Raw genomic sequence first — 17,357 nt, forward strand, 5'->3', positions numbered from 1 at the left:
CACCCCCCCCCCCCCCCCCCTGGGCCACTGGATTTTCCGACACCCACCACCCACACCTCACCTTCCGGTTTTCCCGGTGACCAGGGAATTTGCCAGTGAAATGCTGCCAAATGAAATTTGTTTTGTGTGCATCAAATTGAACAGCCAAAATGTGGAAAGCGTAGATATGCTTTTCCGGCAAGTGTGTGTGTGAGAGAGAGTTTTCCGGCGTCCGTGTGTTGGTGAGCTGGCAGCATTAGCCGCCAGGTGGCGCCAGCTAATCTGTAATGAAAAACTGAACGGAATGGAAGGAAAAACCCCGAAACTAAATGGCAATGCTGGAGCCAATGAATGGCATTTTATGCAGGCACCCCACACCCCACACCCCACGCCACCCCCTAATTTCGCCCGAGTTGCTTACTTAAAGCGACGACACATGGCATGGCATTTACATATCGTCTCTATCTTGGACTTATGCCAGTGCAGCTTTTATGCAAATTTACAAAGTGCAAATTACACGCTACTAAAGGTTTTCTTTGCTCTCTCCTATCGGACGGTGTCTGTGTGTTGGTAAATGGCAAACTTAAAAATGCTATTCAAACTTTTCTATACACGCCCCGGCCTTTGTGTGTGTGTGTGTGTGTGTGTGCACGGGTGTCCCTATTTCAGCTTCAACTCTCCAGTCCACACCTTTGCCACACACTCGCACACACACACGCCCCTTGCAATTTTCCGTAGAATCGCCCTGCAGCTACTATTTATTTAAAATGTGTAAGGATTTTTGCAGCCCTCATCTGCGCCAGTGGAACGATGGGAAAAGCTAAGAAGTGTTTAAAAACAGTTAAAAGAAAAGAAAATACTAAAAGTAATAGGGGAACATATTACTATTTCTTGAAAGGGAAGGACAACCTATGATTTTTAAAAGTAGAATCTATTAAAATCAATCTTAGGCTAATATACTCAGCTGGAAAACGTTGGGAAAAGCTAAAAAAGTATTTATCAGCATTTAAGAAAAAATAAAATACTAAAAGTAATGGGGAAACATATTACTATTTCTCAATGATCAAATGATGATTTTTGATGGAACCAAAAATATTACAAAGAAAACAAATGTAATATGATATATAGAATTATTAGAACAATTTTTTTTATAGCTAACATTAAAAAACGTAATTTAAAATTTTTTAAACCTTACAAATATTTCTAAAAAATATTTGTAAATTAAATTTCCGCAAATCAAGACTGCTGTGACTAAAAAACAATGTAGGCTTGCTCCTTTCTCTTTTTTTTTAACAAAAAAGCAATTGAAATGTGTCCATTGTCGGGGTTTTCCCGCCTAAGCCATTCGCTTTTTTGCCCCTTTTTTCGCCCGCTACTTTCTTTCTGCCTTCGTCTTTTTCCTTTTCAGCCCTTTCTTTTTTGTGTAATGAAAAAGATGCAAGATGCAAACAGGGGCAGGCAAAAGAAATGGCGAAAGTGCAGGAAACATTTCATCAGGCAGGCCACACACACAAACACAGACGCCGCCTCCTTCGCCGCTCTTAACCCCCCGATGCCGCTGGTGGTGCAAAATGGTCTCATCTCTGGCATCTCGCTACATAAAGCACATTTATCGTGGTTACAAAAGCGTAAAAGAAAAGTGTGGCCCAGGGTTTTCGCCCTGAAAAATGTTTCAAAAACTGTTTTCAGGCTAAATGAACATAAAGCGGGCCACCGCAGCGAGTGGGCCACCCCGGGAGCCACCCTAGGCGCCATCCGCCCACTTCAACCACCCACTGAACCGAACCGAAACAAAACCGAATCGCCTGCAGTCCTGGCTTTGTTTTTCCTGCCAGCTTCCTCTGAAGCTGCATCCTCGTGGGCGTCATGAAAATAAAGCCAAATTAAAATTATATCCTTTTTCTCTCGGTGTGTGTGTGTGTGGGGGGGGGGGGGAGGGGGTTTTTGCGTCCTTTTGTATGCACAAAAGTCAACTAAGTCGTGCTCAATTTTTATGATGGCAAGACGACGTCGCCACTTTGTGTGCCGTGGTAAGCCAAGTTAGCAAAAGGTGGCCCCCGACGAGGGGGTGGTGGTGCGGTGCAAATGAATGGCAGCCAGCCGCTTTATGAATGGCCACAAAAATCCACCCCCCACACACACACACACTGGGAAAATCTCGCTGTCTGCCCGGGAGTTTTCCCCACCCCAGCCCAAAAAAAGCATCAAAAAGAAAAGAAATTAAATGCACTTCCTTTATGTCCGGGCTTCTCATATTTTCCAGCCCGCCCTCCCCCGGGTTTTCCACAATGCGCTAATAATGGAAGTGCACTTTTGACACAAAAGGTGCAGTGGCGACAATGCCGTCTCCTGGTTTTTGGTCCACTCTAGCCGCCGAGCACCACCACCCCCCTTCGCCCGCTTTTGTTGCTCATTCGCTGCAAGGGCGATTAGTCGGTGGGTGGCTCTCAGGGCGGAAAATGGAAAATGTTTGTTGCAAAAAAAAAAGAGCGGTGCAAAGGGCGCGCATCTTTCGAGATTAGAGCATTTGGTGGCATTGCTTTCACTTCATCGAGCCAGATTGCCTTGGCTTTCCCATGTAGATATACATACCGCATATATATTTTCGATCGCTTTCAGTCTGGCTTTGTCACTTCCTCTGGCGGGCTAAATGCCTTTATTGCCTCATAATTTTGAGTGGCCTTTGCTGATAATAATGATTGCGCTTAGCTGATTGAAAAGAATGTCCTCCGAAAACGCTGACTCACTGGTTGATTGAGCTTTCAGAGTTTATGGGAGGAAAATGGCTGCATTTGCCAGCTGAGAAGTTTTTAACACAGTATTAACCAGTCGGAAAATTAACTAAATCGAGAATGTTTATAAATAAGTGATGTGAAATTTCTTAAATATGAAATAACAAATTAAAATGATGGCTTAGGAAATAAGTACTTAACACTGTTCCTAACATAAATTACATATTAAAGATAAAAAATAATGAACTATATTTTAATTAAATAATTAAAAATAAAAGACAAAAATTAAGGACCTAATATTAAATAACATTCAACTATTCAAATAGACTCAATAATATTTAATTATTAAAAATTTTAACCAAGAGGTTTCATTAAATCATTCTTAGCTAAAAAGAGACTAAAATAGCCATTTTTTAAATATTTCCACACATATAAAAAAGCCTCAACTAATATTTTGAAAGAAAAGGATTTTTAATGACCAAAAACATAATTATAATAAAGATGAAAAACATCCTCAGTCAGCAGAAGGGCAAAATTCAACGAGAAATCACTGGTTTTTCCGGTCTAAACTTAAATATTTCCTAATTAATTCTTGAGTCAGACATTTTTTTCAATTAATTTCCAAACTAAAGCCACCCAAAGAAAGGCCAGCTGCAGCGCTTGGAAACCCACTGAACCGATTTTCGCCCCAACTCTTTTGCGGCGACCAGTGTGGCGTATACGTAATGCGGGTCCTTGAGGCCACTGCCCCTGGCTTTTCCACCACCAAGTGCAGCATTTCCATTTCGATGGCAACAAAATCAAAGTGAAAAGTGTTCTCATAACCAAATCAAGCCGAATCGAATTGAATGCCAGGCGGGGCAAACAAAACGGAGTGTGCTGAAGACATTCAAGTGTCGGTGGCGTATGAGTGATTTACCTGGAAGGCCGAAAAAGGCTCCTTCTTGGCTGCTGCAGTGCAAATAAATCAAATAAATAATATATGAAACGAAACGAATCAAATGCGGAATAAAAATCAATGGCACTCACTTCACTTCAATGACTCGGAATATATATATATTATATATATTTTATATATTTGTACAAAGCACACCCACTCGACACAACTAACACACACAGTGGGCACAAAAAAATACTTATAGCCATGCAATTTGCTTTTGGGTTTGATTTCAAATAAAATGTTGCTTCACTGCATCGAATCGAGGCTGGAAAACTGAAATTGTGGAAGAAATACTACCCACACGCACACTGGAAAAAAAGGAGAGCTAGTTGGGCTTGAGCACGGAACCTCGGACTTTGGTCAGTTGCAATTAGGAGTCAGTGGAGAAGTGCGCTGCTCTCCAGGAATGCCAATGGGCCTCGGCCCGCTCCCTGGCGACCTTTGGCCTCTGAAAAGCACTCGCAGCCCCCCTCGCAACCCACGCCCCTGCTCGCTCCTAATAAAAATGCAACTGGGCACATAAAACTCTGACCCAAATACTGTACATTATGTGTTTATGTCTGCCCGGAAAAAGGAGGAAAGTCCGAGGGGGAAGGGGGTTGCGGAGAAAGATGAGGGGGCGGCACAACAGTAAGAGGGGGGGTTTGGCAGGGGCGGAGGTGCAGAGGTGCAGGGGGGGGCTGAGAAATTGCAACACTTGAAAACTTGAAAATGTTTTCGAGAACTTGCGCTGGCACAAAAGTTAAAAGAGGCCAACTGCAGTCCTCGGACGCTGGAAAGGGAGTGCCACGAGGGGGGTGGGCCACAGCCTGCACCTGCCCAGGGGGGGGGGGAGAAAACCCCCCTCCCATCCCTGTGAAAAACCCCCAACTCTGCAGTAATTAGTGCAAACAATTGCGCTCGTTTCCGATATCCTTGGTAACTTTCCCAAAAAAAAAAGAAAACAAAAAAGAGCTCCCCCTTCTGTGAACGCCCCTGCCTTTTAAGCCTCACTGCGGCATTTTGTTTCAAGGGGCGTCTGGCGCTCGGAAGAACTTGCCCGGAAGAATTTATATGTATATATTTTGGAAATACACCAAACACGGGCACCGGGAGCCCTGCTGTTTTCCATTTATTGAAAATATACAACGAATATTTTGTGTGCTCCTTTGTCATAATAAATTGGCAAACTTGAAATCGGATATCGGTGTGCCGCCCCCAGCCCCCATTCCCATCGCCATTCGCGGAGAAAGTGACAAAGAAAGCGGGTTGCCATAGTTTCTTCTCATTATATGAAAATGGAAATGTGAATGGAAATGAAAATGAAAATGATTTTGGGTCGCGCAGCTGCGTCCCCCGTGAATAGGATAGGATGGGGGCCAGTGGAGGGTTAAACACGGCCAGAGGACACTGCAAGGGCAACTGGCACGGTTTGCATTGCGACCCGTGGAAAGTATCGCATTTCCACAGCGAACCGCAATCGATTTTTGTTATCGGGTCAAATGTTTTTTGATTTTCACAGCTTTGTGCTTTTCAGTTGGTTTCACCTTAATTGATTTTCAGTTGATCGTTTTGGCCTTGTTAGCCGTTAGCCGCATCTATCGAATATCGCAGTGAATCGCAGCAATTGCGATATATATCGAAATGAATTTTGAAATAGTTTTTTTCCATAATAATAATTGTTGATTATTGCATGCATTTTCGAATACGTTTATCGAGCGTTTGGTGGTGCCGAGATCGGTGGGGAAAGTTGTCGATAGGCGAGTGATTTAATTAATCGAGTCTATGTTAACTGTGGCTTGGCAAAAATTTAAATTTGTAAGGACTGTACACATTTATCGACCTTATCGATAATTAAACTATTTATCGATAGAAATGATTGTTGATTAATTTTAATTCCTTTTCACGCTTAACTCTGCAGAGGAAACTTGTGGCGAATGCCTTCGATAACATTCACCCACCAATCGATAAGCCATCAGTCGTTGCACCACCCCCGCCCCCTTTCCCCCCTTGGTCGCAGCTTCAATTTAATACCGAGACCAACTTGAAATTCTGATGAACTCGCTGAGAAATGCTGGAGGATTCGATATATATTGGCATTCCAAAGTCGGGCCCTGAATACACCCAAACCACCCACATTTTCCCACCCCACAAGCTGCGTGCCAAATGCCATTTGCACTTGCACCCCGGGAAAAGTACGAACCGGGGAGGCCAGCCCCGCTTCCTGCTCGTCCCCTGCCCTCTTTTTTCCGTAGCTCATTGTTGGACATTCATTCGATTCATTCCACACACTCGAAGATACACAGCCACACATCCACACACCCAGCTCCAATAATTGAATTACCCAAAGCCAGGCAAACACTTTGAGATAGTCCCACAAAGAATTCCCCAGGAACACACACTCACACACGCACACAGACAGACTGCAGTCGCAGATACAAATACACAGAGATACCAGATACTAAGATACAGATACAAAGTAGAAAACGCATTCCTGGCGACAAAACTCTCAGAACTCTCATCCCATCTCATTCTCCGTCTCGCTCGCTCGCTCTTCCGTCTCTCTCCCCCTCTGTCTCTTTACATACACTCCTAGTTAAATACAAATACCCATACATATGCATACGAAACATAGCTATATTATATATATAAATATACATATATATTTCTATAAATATTTCCTCAAATTATTGCATAACTTTTTTCGGTTTGTCCTTAGAGCCAAGTGCTGAGAAAACAATCGAGTCGCTTTTCAGTTTTCCCATTCCATCAATACAGACAATTGCTCAATGTTTTCTTCACCTTTTCAAAACGTATGATTTCAACCACAAAAACAAATTAGAAACCAACAGAAATGAAAAGAATCGACAAAAGAAAAAAAATAACCAAAGAAAATCGAAAACTCGAACGCAAGTATTGCCAAGTAACTAACATATATCTTTTTGTCTTTTGCAATAACCCCAATTACCAAAAATAAAAACAAACCAACTTCGACCTGGACTCTTTGGACTGGAAATCTCTTATAGTCGCGTTTCGGTGATGCGAGGTCAGGTGATCACTCCCCAAGGACTGGGCATCGTGGGCATTCGAGTTTCCGTGGATCGCGACTCCCGATTTGGATTTACTTTGACTCGTCAAGGCGGATGGTGAGTAGAAACCCCATATGATTTCTAGATATTAAGTAAAGCACCGAAAGAGGCTGTAATTCAAGACCGAAACTTATAGTAAGTGATCAAATTTATAAGATAAAGCAAAGAGTTTTCAACACTTAACATAAGAGTTATTGAAAAAAGAAAAAAATACTGTTGTGGTCAAAGCATAAAATACCAAAAATCTGGTATTTTTACTTTTCAACTTTTAAAAACTGCAAATAACAGAGATTTGAGACTTTTAAAATTCAAAATCAAAAATCATAATGCTTCTTATTTGAACTACACTTTACCAAACTACTACTCAAAAATATATTCTTGGATACTAAATACTGGAAAAAATACTTTCTGAACTAGTGGATACTGTACACTTTAAAGAGCCCAGTTTCGCCCTGAATTAGTCCCCTTTCTCGATGCCCCACTGTGCCCGTGTGTGCACGCCATATTCGGTAAATGCAAATTACTTACGTATGGATGAGTTCCTCCAGCGCGGGGCTAGCTTTTTCCGTTGATTAAATTCTGCTGATGGAATCCGCCGATGGCCAGAAGCACAGTTGCGCAGTTGCCAAAAATAAAGAGCCAAAAAAAGAAGAAAACGAGAAAATAAAAGGTGAAGATACGCCGGCGAGGGCAAGTTATCAAATTTTTAATTAAATCTTTCGCTTTGATGTGCGCGCAACTTCTTCGGATCCCTGCGACGCGGCTGTCCCCAAGTTTACACAAGTGGTTAGCATAATTAGAGCAGACTCGGCCACAATTGGCCAGAAGCCGCAGCAGTGGCTCAGTGGCTGGGGCTCAGAGCAAAGAAGGGGACATTAGTTTCAATTATTTGACATTTCATTCGGATTGCTTTTTAAGCACAAATGCTCGGAGAACTTTTGCTCTAATTGAGCCCATCAAAGATGCAAGGACAGGGAATATTTTCTCGACTGTAAAAGGATGCCAGAATTCGGATGCTGTCACTGCTGCTGCTGCTGCTGCTGCTGCTGAAGCTGCTGCTGCTGTCTACTGCCCTATCCGCCTGGCAATCCAATATATCTAATATAAATATTTTTGCAGTTGTTTTTCCTTCTGTAAAAAGGATTTCCGTTTGCTGCCATCAGCAACATTGTTTGCCGTCCTTGTTGTTTTGCCATTTTCCTTTGCCCATGTGTGTGTGTGTGTGTGTGTGTTGGCCAATTTAAATAAACATTTCGCACCCGAGTCTGCCTGATTTTATTATGGCCAAGCGGAGGAATACAAACAAAATCTGTGCAGCAGACAGACGAAGCTCCGACTGTCTGATGATTATTTGTGTTTACTTACCACACACACACACTGTCGCCTTGTTTATTTCAATCTCGCACACACACACATTAGCCCAGACAAATAGCCAGGTGTGGCCTACAGCATAGCCTATCTTTGTGGGCCAGCAAGGGAGATTTTTTACCCGAGCGCCCATAATTTCTCATTAGGCCAATGGCCAAGTAAGCGATATGTTGCATGTTGCTGCCGTGCGGCAACTGCAACAACTTGCCGGGGCTGAAGTGCGCCTGCCTCGGCCCGTATTTATGTATTTTTATTATGACCATTTCTGCTGTTATTTATTTTTGGAGGGATTTTAAAGTTGTCCTTGTTATTTTTTATGTCCCCGCTGGCCTCCTTATTCCTGGCAGCTAATGCTCCTGCCACGCTGCCGCGCTGCCACTGTGTGTGCTGGCTCGCAATAATTCCTGTTTATGTTCGCATTATTTTTGGCTTCTCATGCACAGTGCTGGCCAGCGATCTAGCTACGCTTTTGCACTCGCTTTGAAAGGAGTTTTATATAGAGGTTTTGAGTCGCCAAGGACTTCGTTTTGGTTTTAGGGAGATTTTGAGATTTTATTTTTAGGCTATATACGTTATATATTTTCTTTAAAAATTGTTTTTTAAATACAAGTTGATATAGTTAGCCAATTTTTGTAGTGGAAAACTATTTAAAGTATGTTTTGCTGTCTTAAGAACTTAATACAAATATTAAAGTTGACATAGAAGACCTATTTTTATAGTGAAAAAATGATTACAAATATTTTTCTTGTCTTAAGAATTAAATAACAGACAAACTTTACTTAAAAAAAATATTAAAAATGAAACGGTTAAAGCTAAAACATTCAAATTATTTTTAAAAATTATTCTGATGAAGAAAATGTTGAAAAAGTTGGTGAATTATATTTATTTATGAAAGGAAAATGATTTAAAATCATTTTTATTCCATTTATTATGGTGTTTTCTTGTCTTGAAAGTTATATAATTATAATTTTATTATTTTAAAAATAAAAAGGTTAGTTATTTGCTGTATTAAATGTAAATCACAGCAATATCTCTGAGTTTCTTGTGCTTTCCCTGCACTAAGTAGTAGCTATTTCCTTGAATTCAGCTTGGTTTATGTCTTGCTGTTGCTAATGTAGCTGCTGTGCCATGTTATGCGGCCCAATAAGCAACAGTGTGTTGTTAGCGGGTTACCCTCCCTCCCCCATTTTCCACCCCGGCCATTTTCCCACCAGCCCGCCCCTGACTTTGCACATATGTGTATCCTCTTACATTTGGCCTCAGATTGCTGTAGCCGCTTCTTGCCGTTACTCTGCTGCAGGATTTTATGGTTTTGTATTTATAATGTTTATTTCAATTCTATGCTTTTATTAGCCACCCCCCGCATACACTCGCATTTTCCATTTTCCTTTGGACGGGAGGTTTCCTTCTTGTTGCTCTTTTGCCTGGCGCGCCATTTGTTGTCCTGCTTAATTTTTTGTATTTTTATTATTTTTTTTTCCACTCGCCGGCTGACATGCATTGTTGGTTGTTGTTGTCATAGTAATAAAGGTAATAAAAGTCATTATATTGTGCTGCAGGGGATTATCGTTGGCATTTTTTATTGCATAAGTATTATTAGAGTTCGCCCGTCCGGCGAAACGTATGTCTTTATACGGCGGGGGTGTATGATTTTGGGTAGCTGCCTCCTCGAAAGGCGCCGCACCACCCACTGAACCACCCAGAAACCACCCGAAAACCACCCAATGAACCACTCGCCACTCCTCGCATTTCTCTGGCTTTTCGCTCTGGTCATGCTCATAAAATCCAATTCAATTACAAATGAATGAATGCAATACCAGGGCGGACCAGAGCTGTATACAGCAGAGGAGGAAAAATAGCACCACCAGCAAAACAAAACTTATTAAAATTGTGGCTAAAACAAGTGGCTTATTCCTTGTCATTCTAGGTATTATACTTAATATACATTAAGGTCAAACATGGTTTTCATTAAAAAATTTAATTTTTAAATTGAAAAAAATACTAAAAGTCGAATTATTTGTTATTTTCTTGGTGCTCAAATATTTAATTCAATCATATATTTAAGTTTTTAAACAATGTAAATTAATTGGTTTTCTAAATTTTGAATTTAAAGAATATTTAGAGATGATAACTAGTTCTTAGCTTAAACGTAGTGCACTTATTTTACTGCACATGTTTAATTAACAAATTGTATTTTTACGGTTATTACTAGTTTGTTTATTTGTTAAATAAAATGCTATATTTTAATGCACAATTTTGAATTAAAATGCTATATTTTAATGCACAATTTTGAATTAAACTATTTAACGATTTAATTAGAAACTTTTGCTGCAAATCAGTTTTATTTAAATCAAATTAATATTATTTGAAATGTTTCAGAAAACCATTAATTTGACCGCGAGTGTATGTGCAACTACTTTATGCAGGCCATTGTAGCAGCCACAACAGCAACAACGCAAAACAGTTAAATTAAATTAGCAAAAATTGTAACAAATTTCACAAAATCCCTCGCATATATTTTTAGTTTTTTTTCGCCCTTATTTGTTAGCACTTTATTTTTAATGAAATGCATGTCCTTGTTTATGGACATGTTTATGGCCAGCTTTGGTCGCTTTGTTTACGAGGCAATTCAATTGCATGTTTTGTCATTTGCTTCGGGCTCAGGGCTCTGAAAAATGGCAAACATTTTCCAGATGCAGGCTATCTCACTGGATATACGTAGCAGATATATAGTGACTTTACTATCCTCAGCGCACGCACAAAACACAATTAAAAATCGCATTAATTAAATATTTCAAAAGCAAAAGTTTTCGCCATTTCTTGAGTTACCAACGCGACTTGGGCCTTGTGCCTCCACCTTGAGCTTTTCCCGCTTTTCCTGCTGCTGCATTTTCTTTGCCCCAACCCACCCGGTTGTTGCTGTTGTCTTGGCCCATTGTTTTCCAACATCTTCGTCTTCTTGGCAGAAGTTTGTGCAACTTTTCCGTAGCTGCAATGCGAATTTTCCCTTGTAATAATGGCGGCGGCTCGCAATCGCCATCATTATATTTAATGCGGCTAACGCATGACTCGGGGGGTGCTGGCGGTGGGTGGGTATCTTAACTTATGCTCTGCACCCCCAGTCAGCATCTAAAGTTTTTCAATTTCCCACAAACAATTGAGGTATAATCTGGCGGCCCCACCTTGGCATTAGATGGAGGGACGCGATTCGCAATTCCCCTCAAGTTCATTAAAATATTAATTTGCATGTTTGCCAGCCAACTTTTGCACTAATTTCGTATTCAATTTCATATTTCTAATGCCCCTCCCTTCTCTGCACCTACAGGTTCGATGTGCTGGTGAATGGCGGCGGGGCGGTGACCTTGCAGTTCCAGCGCTCCCCCTTCCGACCTTTGACCCGCACCGTCTTCGTGCCCTGGAACAGGATTGTGGTACTGCCACCCGTGCAAATGCAGCTGAGCGACGACGACGAGACGACCAGCAGGAATATCAAGTGAGTCTCTAAGTCTTATCCATCCAAATAAAATAATCCTTGACATACTAACCCATTTAAATAAACTTAGTGTTAGTACTTTTCTTGTAAAAATATTTTTTAAAAGAAATAAGATTATAGCAAATGTATTTATGTACCTGTACAGATATATTAAAAATCATTGCATACTTTTAGACACTTTAGTCACTAATTTTTAATCTTTGAGATTATTGTTATATTATTTCATTATCCCAAACTTTCCAATAACATTTCTATAATTTAAAAACCTATTTAATGGTTATATTCGTCAAAATGAACTGTAGAAGTTTGAAATCCATCCAGTGCCTAAAAGTAGGCAATGATATATATTTAATCCAGAAGTCGGATGGATATCGAATCCTTTTATCCTTTAGTGCCATTTACAAAGAGGTTTTCTAATTGTTTTTTATTTCTCTTCCTTTTTCCCTAGGGTGGCCCCTCTGAATCCCGCCCTGACCTTCCTGAACTCGATCCACTACCACACGGCCGACGAGGCCAACGATGCCAGCAAGGTGTGCATGGACCACGATCACGAGAAGCTACGGCCCCAGCTGATCAGCACCTGGATGCCCAACGGAGTGGGCGCCATGCCCGGCAAAAGGGTCATCTTTGCAGAGACTCAGGTGGGTGGAGTGTGGGACCAGCAACCAGAACCCAGCAGCGGTCCCTCTCATTTGCCATTTGCTACACCACTTACCCCCCGTACCTAATGCCATTCCTAATTAGCAGTCCTGGCAGCAGCTGCTGGACGCAGCGCAGTTTTAATTAATTTAAAGTTTGCCTTAATGACATTATAACTTTGCATCTGCCCGCGGAGGACGGAGTGGGATGATGCGGGGTGAAAGGGCCAGCGAGGTAGACATTAATTTTGCCAGCGAGCGGGAAAGCCCGGCTCGAAGGTCTCGTCCCCGGCGGATTCGCAATGCGTTTAATTGCAGCACTCGAACCTGTCCAGCTGCGGTCACCAGCAGACACTTGGCCCTGTCTCTTTTCCCATTACTCGTACCTTTCCGCTCCGCCAAGAGCTATTTTCTCAGGTCCAGTTAAGTTTTCCCGGGTCAACAGTTGCTAAGGTCTCAGCAACAACGGGGGAAAACATAAAAATGGCATATCAAGTCTAAGAATTAAAACGAAACTTAAGTATTTCAAATTACAACTGCTTTCAACTCCAATTTACTTAACCTTGGCTTAACCTACGGCTAGTTAGAATTAGACGAATACAACATTTTTGCATTATTTTCTTGGCTTGTTCTTAAATCTTAAAATCAATTTACAAACCATATGCTAGAAAAATATCTAGTATGTCTTAAACAGCATACTTTCGGTTAACTTAACCTGCAGGTTAACTTTAATTTTCTGCAAGAAGTCAAAAGGCATATATTTTTTTTGATTTTCTTAACCTGAGGTTAACCTAATCTGCAGACAGCCTTTAACGTCAACATAACGTTATTATAATGGGAAAATATAAATACCGATGAATATGGACCGATGAAGAGCTAATGACCTGCTTGAAAAATAGATTTAAGAAGAGTTCTAACCCATTTTTGTTTTGTATCTCCCCACAGATCGTCCAGGAGTCCATTCAGATCCCCGGTTCGGACCTCCACCTGACCTACCAATCCTCGCAGGCCAGTGGTTACCTGAGCATTGTGCGCATGCGCTTGACCGCCGAAACGATTCCGCCCACCCTCACCCACGTCCATGTGGGCGTGGAGATCGAGGGAGCTCTGCATGTGAAGACCTACGAGGCGGACCCCAGTCTGGTGCACACCTTCGCGTGGAACAAGCGGAACGTGTACCGCCAGAAGGTCTACGGCGTTACGGTGGCCCGCATTTCGGTGGGCTATCAGCACAGCACATGTCAGTCGCCAGTTTGGATCGCCCAGACGGCCAAGTTGCAGGGCTACGATGTGGATATATCCGACATCGGAGGATGGGGCCTGGACATCCATCACCACTACAACTTCCACGAGGGCATACTGCAGAAGGGCGACGGCAGCACGCTGCACATGAAGGAATATCCGCGCACCGTGAAGGTGGTGATGGGCACCGGTCTGCAGCGACCTCTGACCTGTCCGGACTACTGCAACGGGGTGGCCAAGGATGCCAAGCTTCTGACCCCCATCGCCCTGGCCACCGGACCCGACGGCAGTCTCTATGTGGGCGACTTCAATCTGGTGCGTCGCATCACGCCGGACGGCAAGGTGTTCACCATTCTGCAGCTGAGTGCCACCCAGGTGTCGTATCAGTACTACCTGGCCGTCTCGCCGGCCGACGGACACCTGTACATCTCCGACCCGGAGAGGCACCAGATCCTGCGACTCTTGCGCCTCGAGAAGGTCAAGGATCCGAGCATCAACAGTGACCCAGTGGTGGGCAGTGGCCAGCGCTGCATTCCCGGCGACGAGGGCAACTGCGGCGATGGGGGACCAGCCCTGCTGGCTCGACTCTCGCATCCCAAGGGTCTGGCCATTGCCGCCGACCGCACCATGTACATTGCGGATGGCACGAATATTCGTGCCGTGGATCCCAAGGGCATTATCCATACCCTAATCGGACATCATGGACATCACAATCACTGGAGTCCGGCTCCCTGCAGCGGCACCCTAATGGCCAATCAGGCCCAGCTCCAGTGGCCCACTGGACTGGCCCTGAGTCCTCTGGATGGATCGCTGCACTTTATTGACGACCGACTCGTCCTGCGTCTCACCTCGGACATGAAGATCCGCGTGGTGGCCGGCACACCGCTGCACTGCAGCAATGGCGGTCAGGACGGCAGGGTCAACAAGACGGGAGCGGACAATGTGCTGGGCACCGTTCTGGCCATGGCCTTCTCGCCCTTCGGCAATCTCTACATCGCGGACAGCGATTCGAGGAGAGTCAACTCCATCCGCGTGGTGGACACGGCCGGAAATATGCGATACTTTGCCGGAAAACAGGAGGGCACAGGGTGAGTAAAGACTTTCAATAAACTTGTCCGTTTGTCCGTTATTGAGAACAAGCTCTGAGATCTCAGGGTCTGTATGAGCTCGGGACTTCAAATGTTGTATGCAGTTTTATTTGAAGGTCATTAAAATAAAAATGCATTTTATTTTAGTTTAGTTATATATATTTTTTGAATTTTATTATTATTTATTTTCCGCTTGTCCGTTTTTCAATAATTTATGTTAGTTGCCATCAGGCCAAGATATAAATTGTGGCTCCATGTTTATTTAACAATAATAAGAGTCACCCATTATTACCCATTAGCAGCTATCCTGATTCTAAAATATGGCTGTTGTTCCGTAGTTTAATAACCAATATCTCACGTAGTACGCTGGGGGCTTAGTTGGAATGGTGTAAATCAAGGGGCTCCCTTCCCGCTGTCATTGTGGTGGTGGTTCCATATTTGGTCTTTGCCGGACGCCGAGTTATCAAAGTGCACAGAAAATAAATAATTCCCAGTAGTTGGCATAGCATGCCCCTGTACGAGTATATGTAGTTGGAATACCCGACTATTGGATTCTTAGTTGTTTTATGCCCTCAAATATTGACTGGCTACTGGGTCAACATAACAGGGAATTTGGTCAGCAGGCCGCTGGCCAAAAACCGAATGGAATGAAAATGTGACGGGGTGGAGGAAGGGGAGATGGGCGGTGGAAAGCGGAGAAAGGGGGGCAGATTGACTCCACTCGGACTTGTTTATGCGCATACTTGACCCAATTAAGTGAGCTCCGGGCTATTTGCATATTGCCGAACGATATCAGCCAATTTTTCAAAATGTCTACCAAACGACACACGGGACAAAACGCACAGGACGTCCGAGAGGGAGGGAGAGAGCGGCGTGTATGGAGAGTGAGCGGGAAAGGATGCTACGCCACCCTAGAGTGGGGCATAAATAATAAAAATTCAGCAAGAGCAGCACAAAATTGCCAATGCACCAAAACGGCCATAAATGTCAGGCCAACTAGGCAATACCCCTTAGAGGTCGTCCATCTCTCTCCCACTCTCCTCTTCTGCAGAGTGCCCTCTCCTTCACTCTTTTTGCCATACCGAGGCCATGTTAACTTTATTTGACTTTATTAACCCATTTTGAAGGCATCGAAAACGGTGACCAGAAATTAATTGGAATTCTCACGTTGGGGAATTTCATTGTCTGATTTTTCATTGCCCCAGTACAGGCACACACAAAAATGCACATACGTACGTACGTGTGTGTGTGCCATATAAATGTGTGTTGGTGCTCCAGAGGCACTAAAGCCATTTGCATTTTGTGCATTGATTAAAAAGGGGGTCAGAAACGGAAACGGAAACAGCAGTCAATGAACTTAAATTCCGGACGCAAACGGAACAATTTCATGTCATGTGGCTAAACGCAAGAGTTCAGTGTTGCATAGGGCTTTGTAAAGCAAGTCAGTGTTGGTCAATTACAAAATCATACAAATTATTTGAGGGGAATTTAATTAGGATAGTGACTGGGTAAGAACTAATATTCATAATAAAAGTATTTATTTTTGTGAAAAACAGTGTTGGTAAATTCCAAATAAAGCAAAATGTGTGCAGTACAGTTTCAGCGATTTTAAAATCGTAAATAATACCTAAAAATCCTATAAATTCCATAGAGTAATGAAATATTATGCAACTTTATACAACAATTCCAGTCAGCGGCCCTTCGGGGTGGGGGTCATGTGAATGGCGCCAGGTGCCAGGGGGGTTAAAGGGTATCCAGGGGGGCGGGCGATTGAAGTGGGCGTGGCCGGCAGACGTGGCAAAGTAATTAGCGGCCGTCGCGCCACAGACAGAAACTATAAATCAACTTTTCACTCTTTTTTCGTTTTCTTCCCCCGGCGTCTTTTGTGCGGAGCCATATCTTTCGAGAGGTAGCAAAAGGGGTTAAGGGCCCGGCGGTGGCAAGGGGGCGTTGAGGGTTGAGGGGCGCTCGGTGTCCGTGTCTGTTGCGTGGGCGTGGCAGCGATAAGCGGCGCCCGGAGCTCGCTTTACTTTAGACTGTTTATCGAACAAACAATGTCATCATAAATATGCGTCCCGAGCAGCCAGAGCCAAAAGGCAAAGGGGGAATTCCCGGAGAAAGCCTGGAGAAAGGGTGCGTCCAGAGATAGGAAAAATAAGGAAAGTGGGTGTGGAAGTGGGCTGATTGCTCGCTCCCTCCGCCCTTAGTACCTCATAACAATGAAACGTGATATGGAAGTTGGTCAGAAAAAGCCATTAGAATCACTCGTCTGGCTTGAAAGGATAGCTAGTTTAATTATCTTGGTCAATTGAACATATTTTTCTTTTGTTTTACTCTTTAAGATGGTTTATATAATTTGTATATCATGATAAAAACCCATTATAATTTATTTTTTAAAGAATAAGTATAATCTTGGCCTGTTAGATGTGTATTTATTTTTAGCTTACCTCAAATATCACATACAAGTTGGTCAAAGAGAACCCATTAGAATCACTTTTTTGGCTTTAAAGTATAAATATATTATTAACGAGTACTGGAATGTAAAAATATATTATTTATCTTGACAAAGAAAATATATTTCCTCTAGTTTTACAATTATTTTAACTTTTTAATGAATGTAAATCTATCAGATAAAAGGTATTTAAATTTGGTATAGTTTCAGTTTCATGTTTTCCTATTTATTTATTATTTTTAAAGGGGAAAACACATTCTTCTAATTTAATTCTAAATTTATTTGCAACTTGTGCAATTTAATTAATTTAATCAAATCCAGCATAATGTTCGCTGGAATTTCGAACTAATTACTTTA

General features: G+C 42.5%; 1 protein-coding gene across 5 annotated transcripts in view; it reads left to right on the forward strand.

Annotated features, from left to right (window-relative positions):
* The window catches only part of LOC108024497 (teneurin-a), a 146,942-nt gene that overhangs the window by 113,939 nt on the left and 15,646 nt on the right, over positions 1–17,357 (forward strand). For all 5 annotated transcript variants that reach the window (XM_017094432.3, XM_017094431.3, XM_017094433.3 and 2 more), the window contains 4 exons: positions 6,657–6,776; positions 11,413–11,580; positions 12,029–12,221; positions 13,164–14,548. In XM_017094432.3, coding sequence (XP_016949921.1) covers positions 6,657–6,776; positions 11,413–11,580; positions 12,029–12,221; positions 13,164–14,548 — 1,866 coding nt within the window. The remainder of the gene's footprint in view (positions 1–6,656; positions 6,777–11,412; positions 11,581–12,028; positions 12,222–13,163; positions 14,549–17,357) is intronic.

The sequence above is a fragment of the Drosophila biarmipes genome, chromosome X, assembly GCF_025231255.1.
Source record: "Drosophila biarmipes strain raj3 chromosome X, RU_DBia_V1.1, whole genome shotgun sequence".
NCBI lineage: Eukaryota > Metazoa > Arthropoda > Insecta > Diptera > Drosophilidae > Drosophila > Drosophila biarmipes.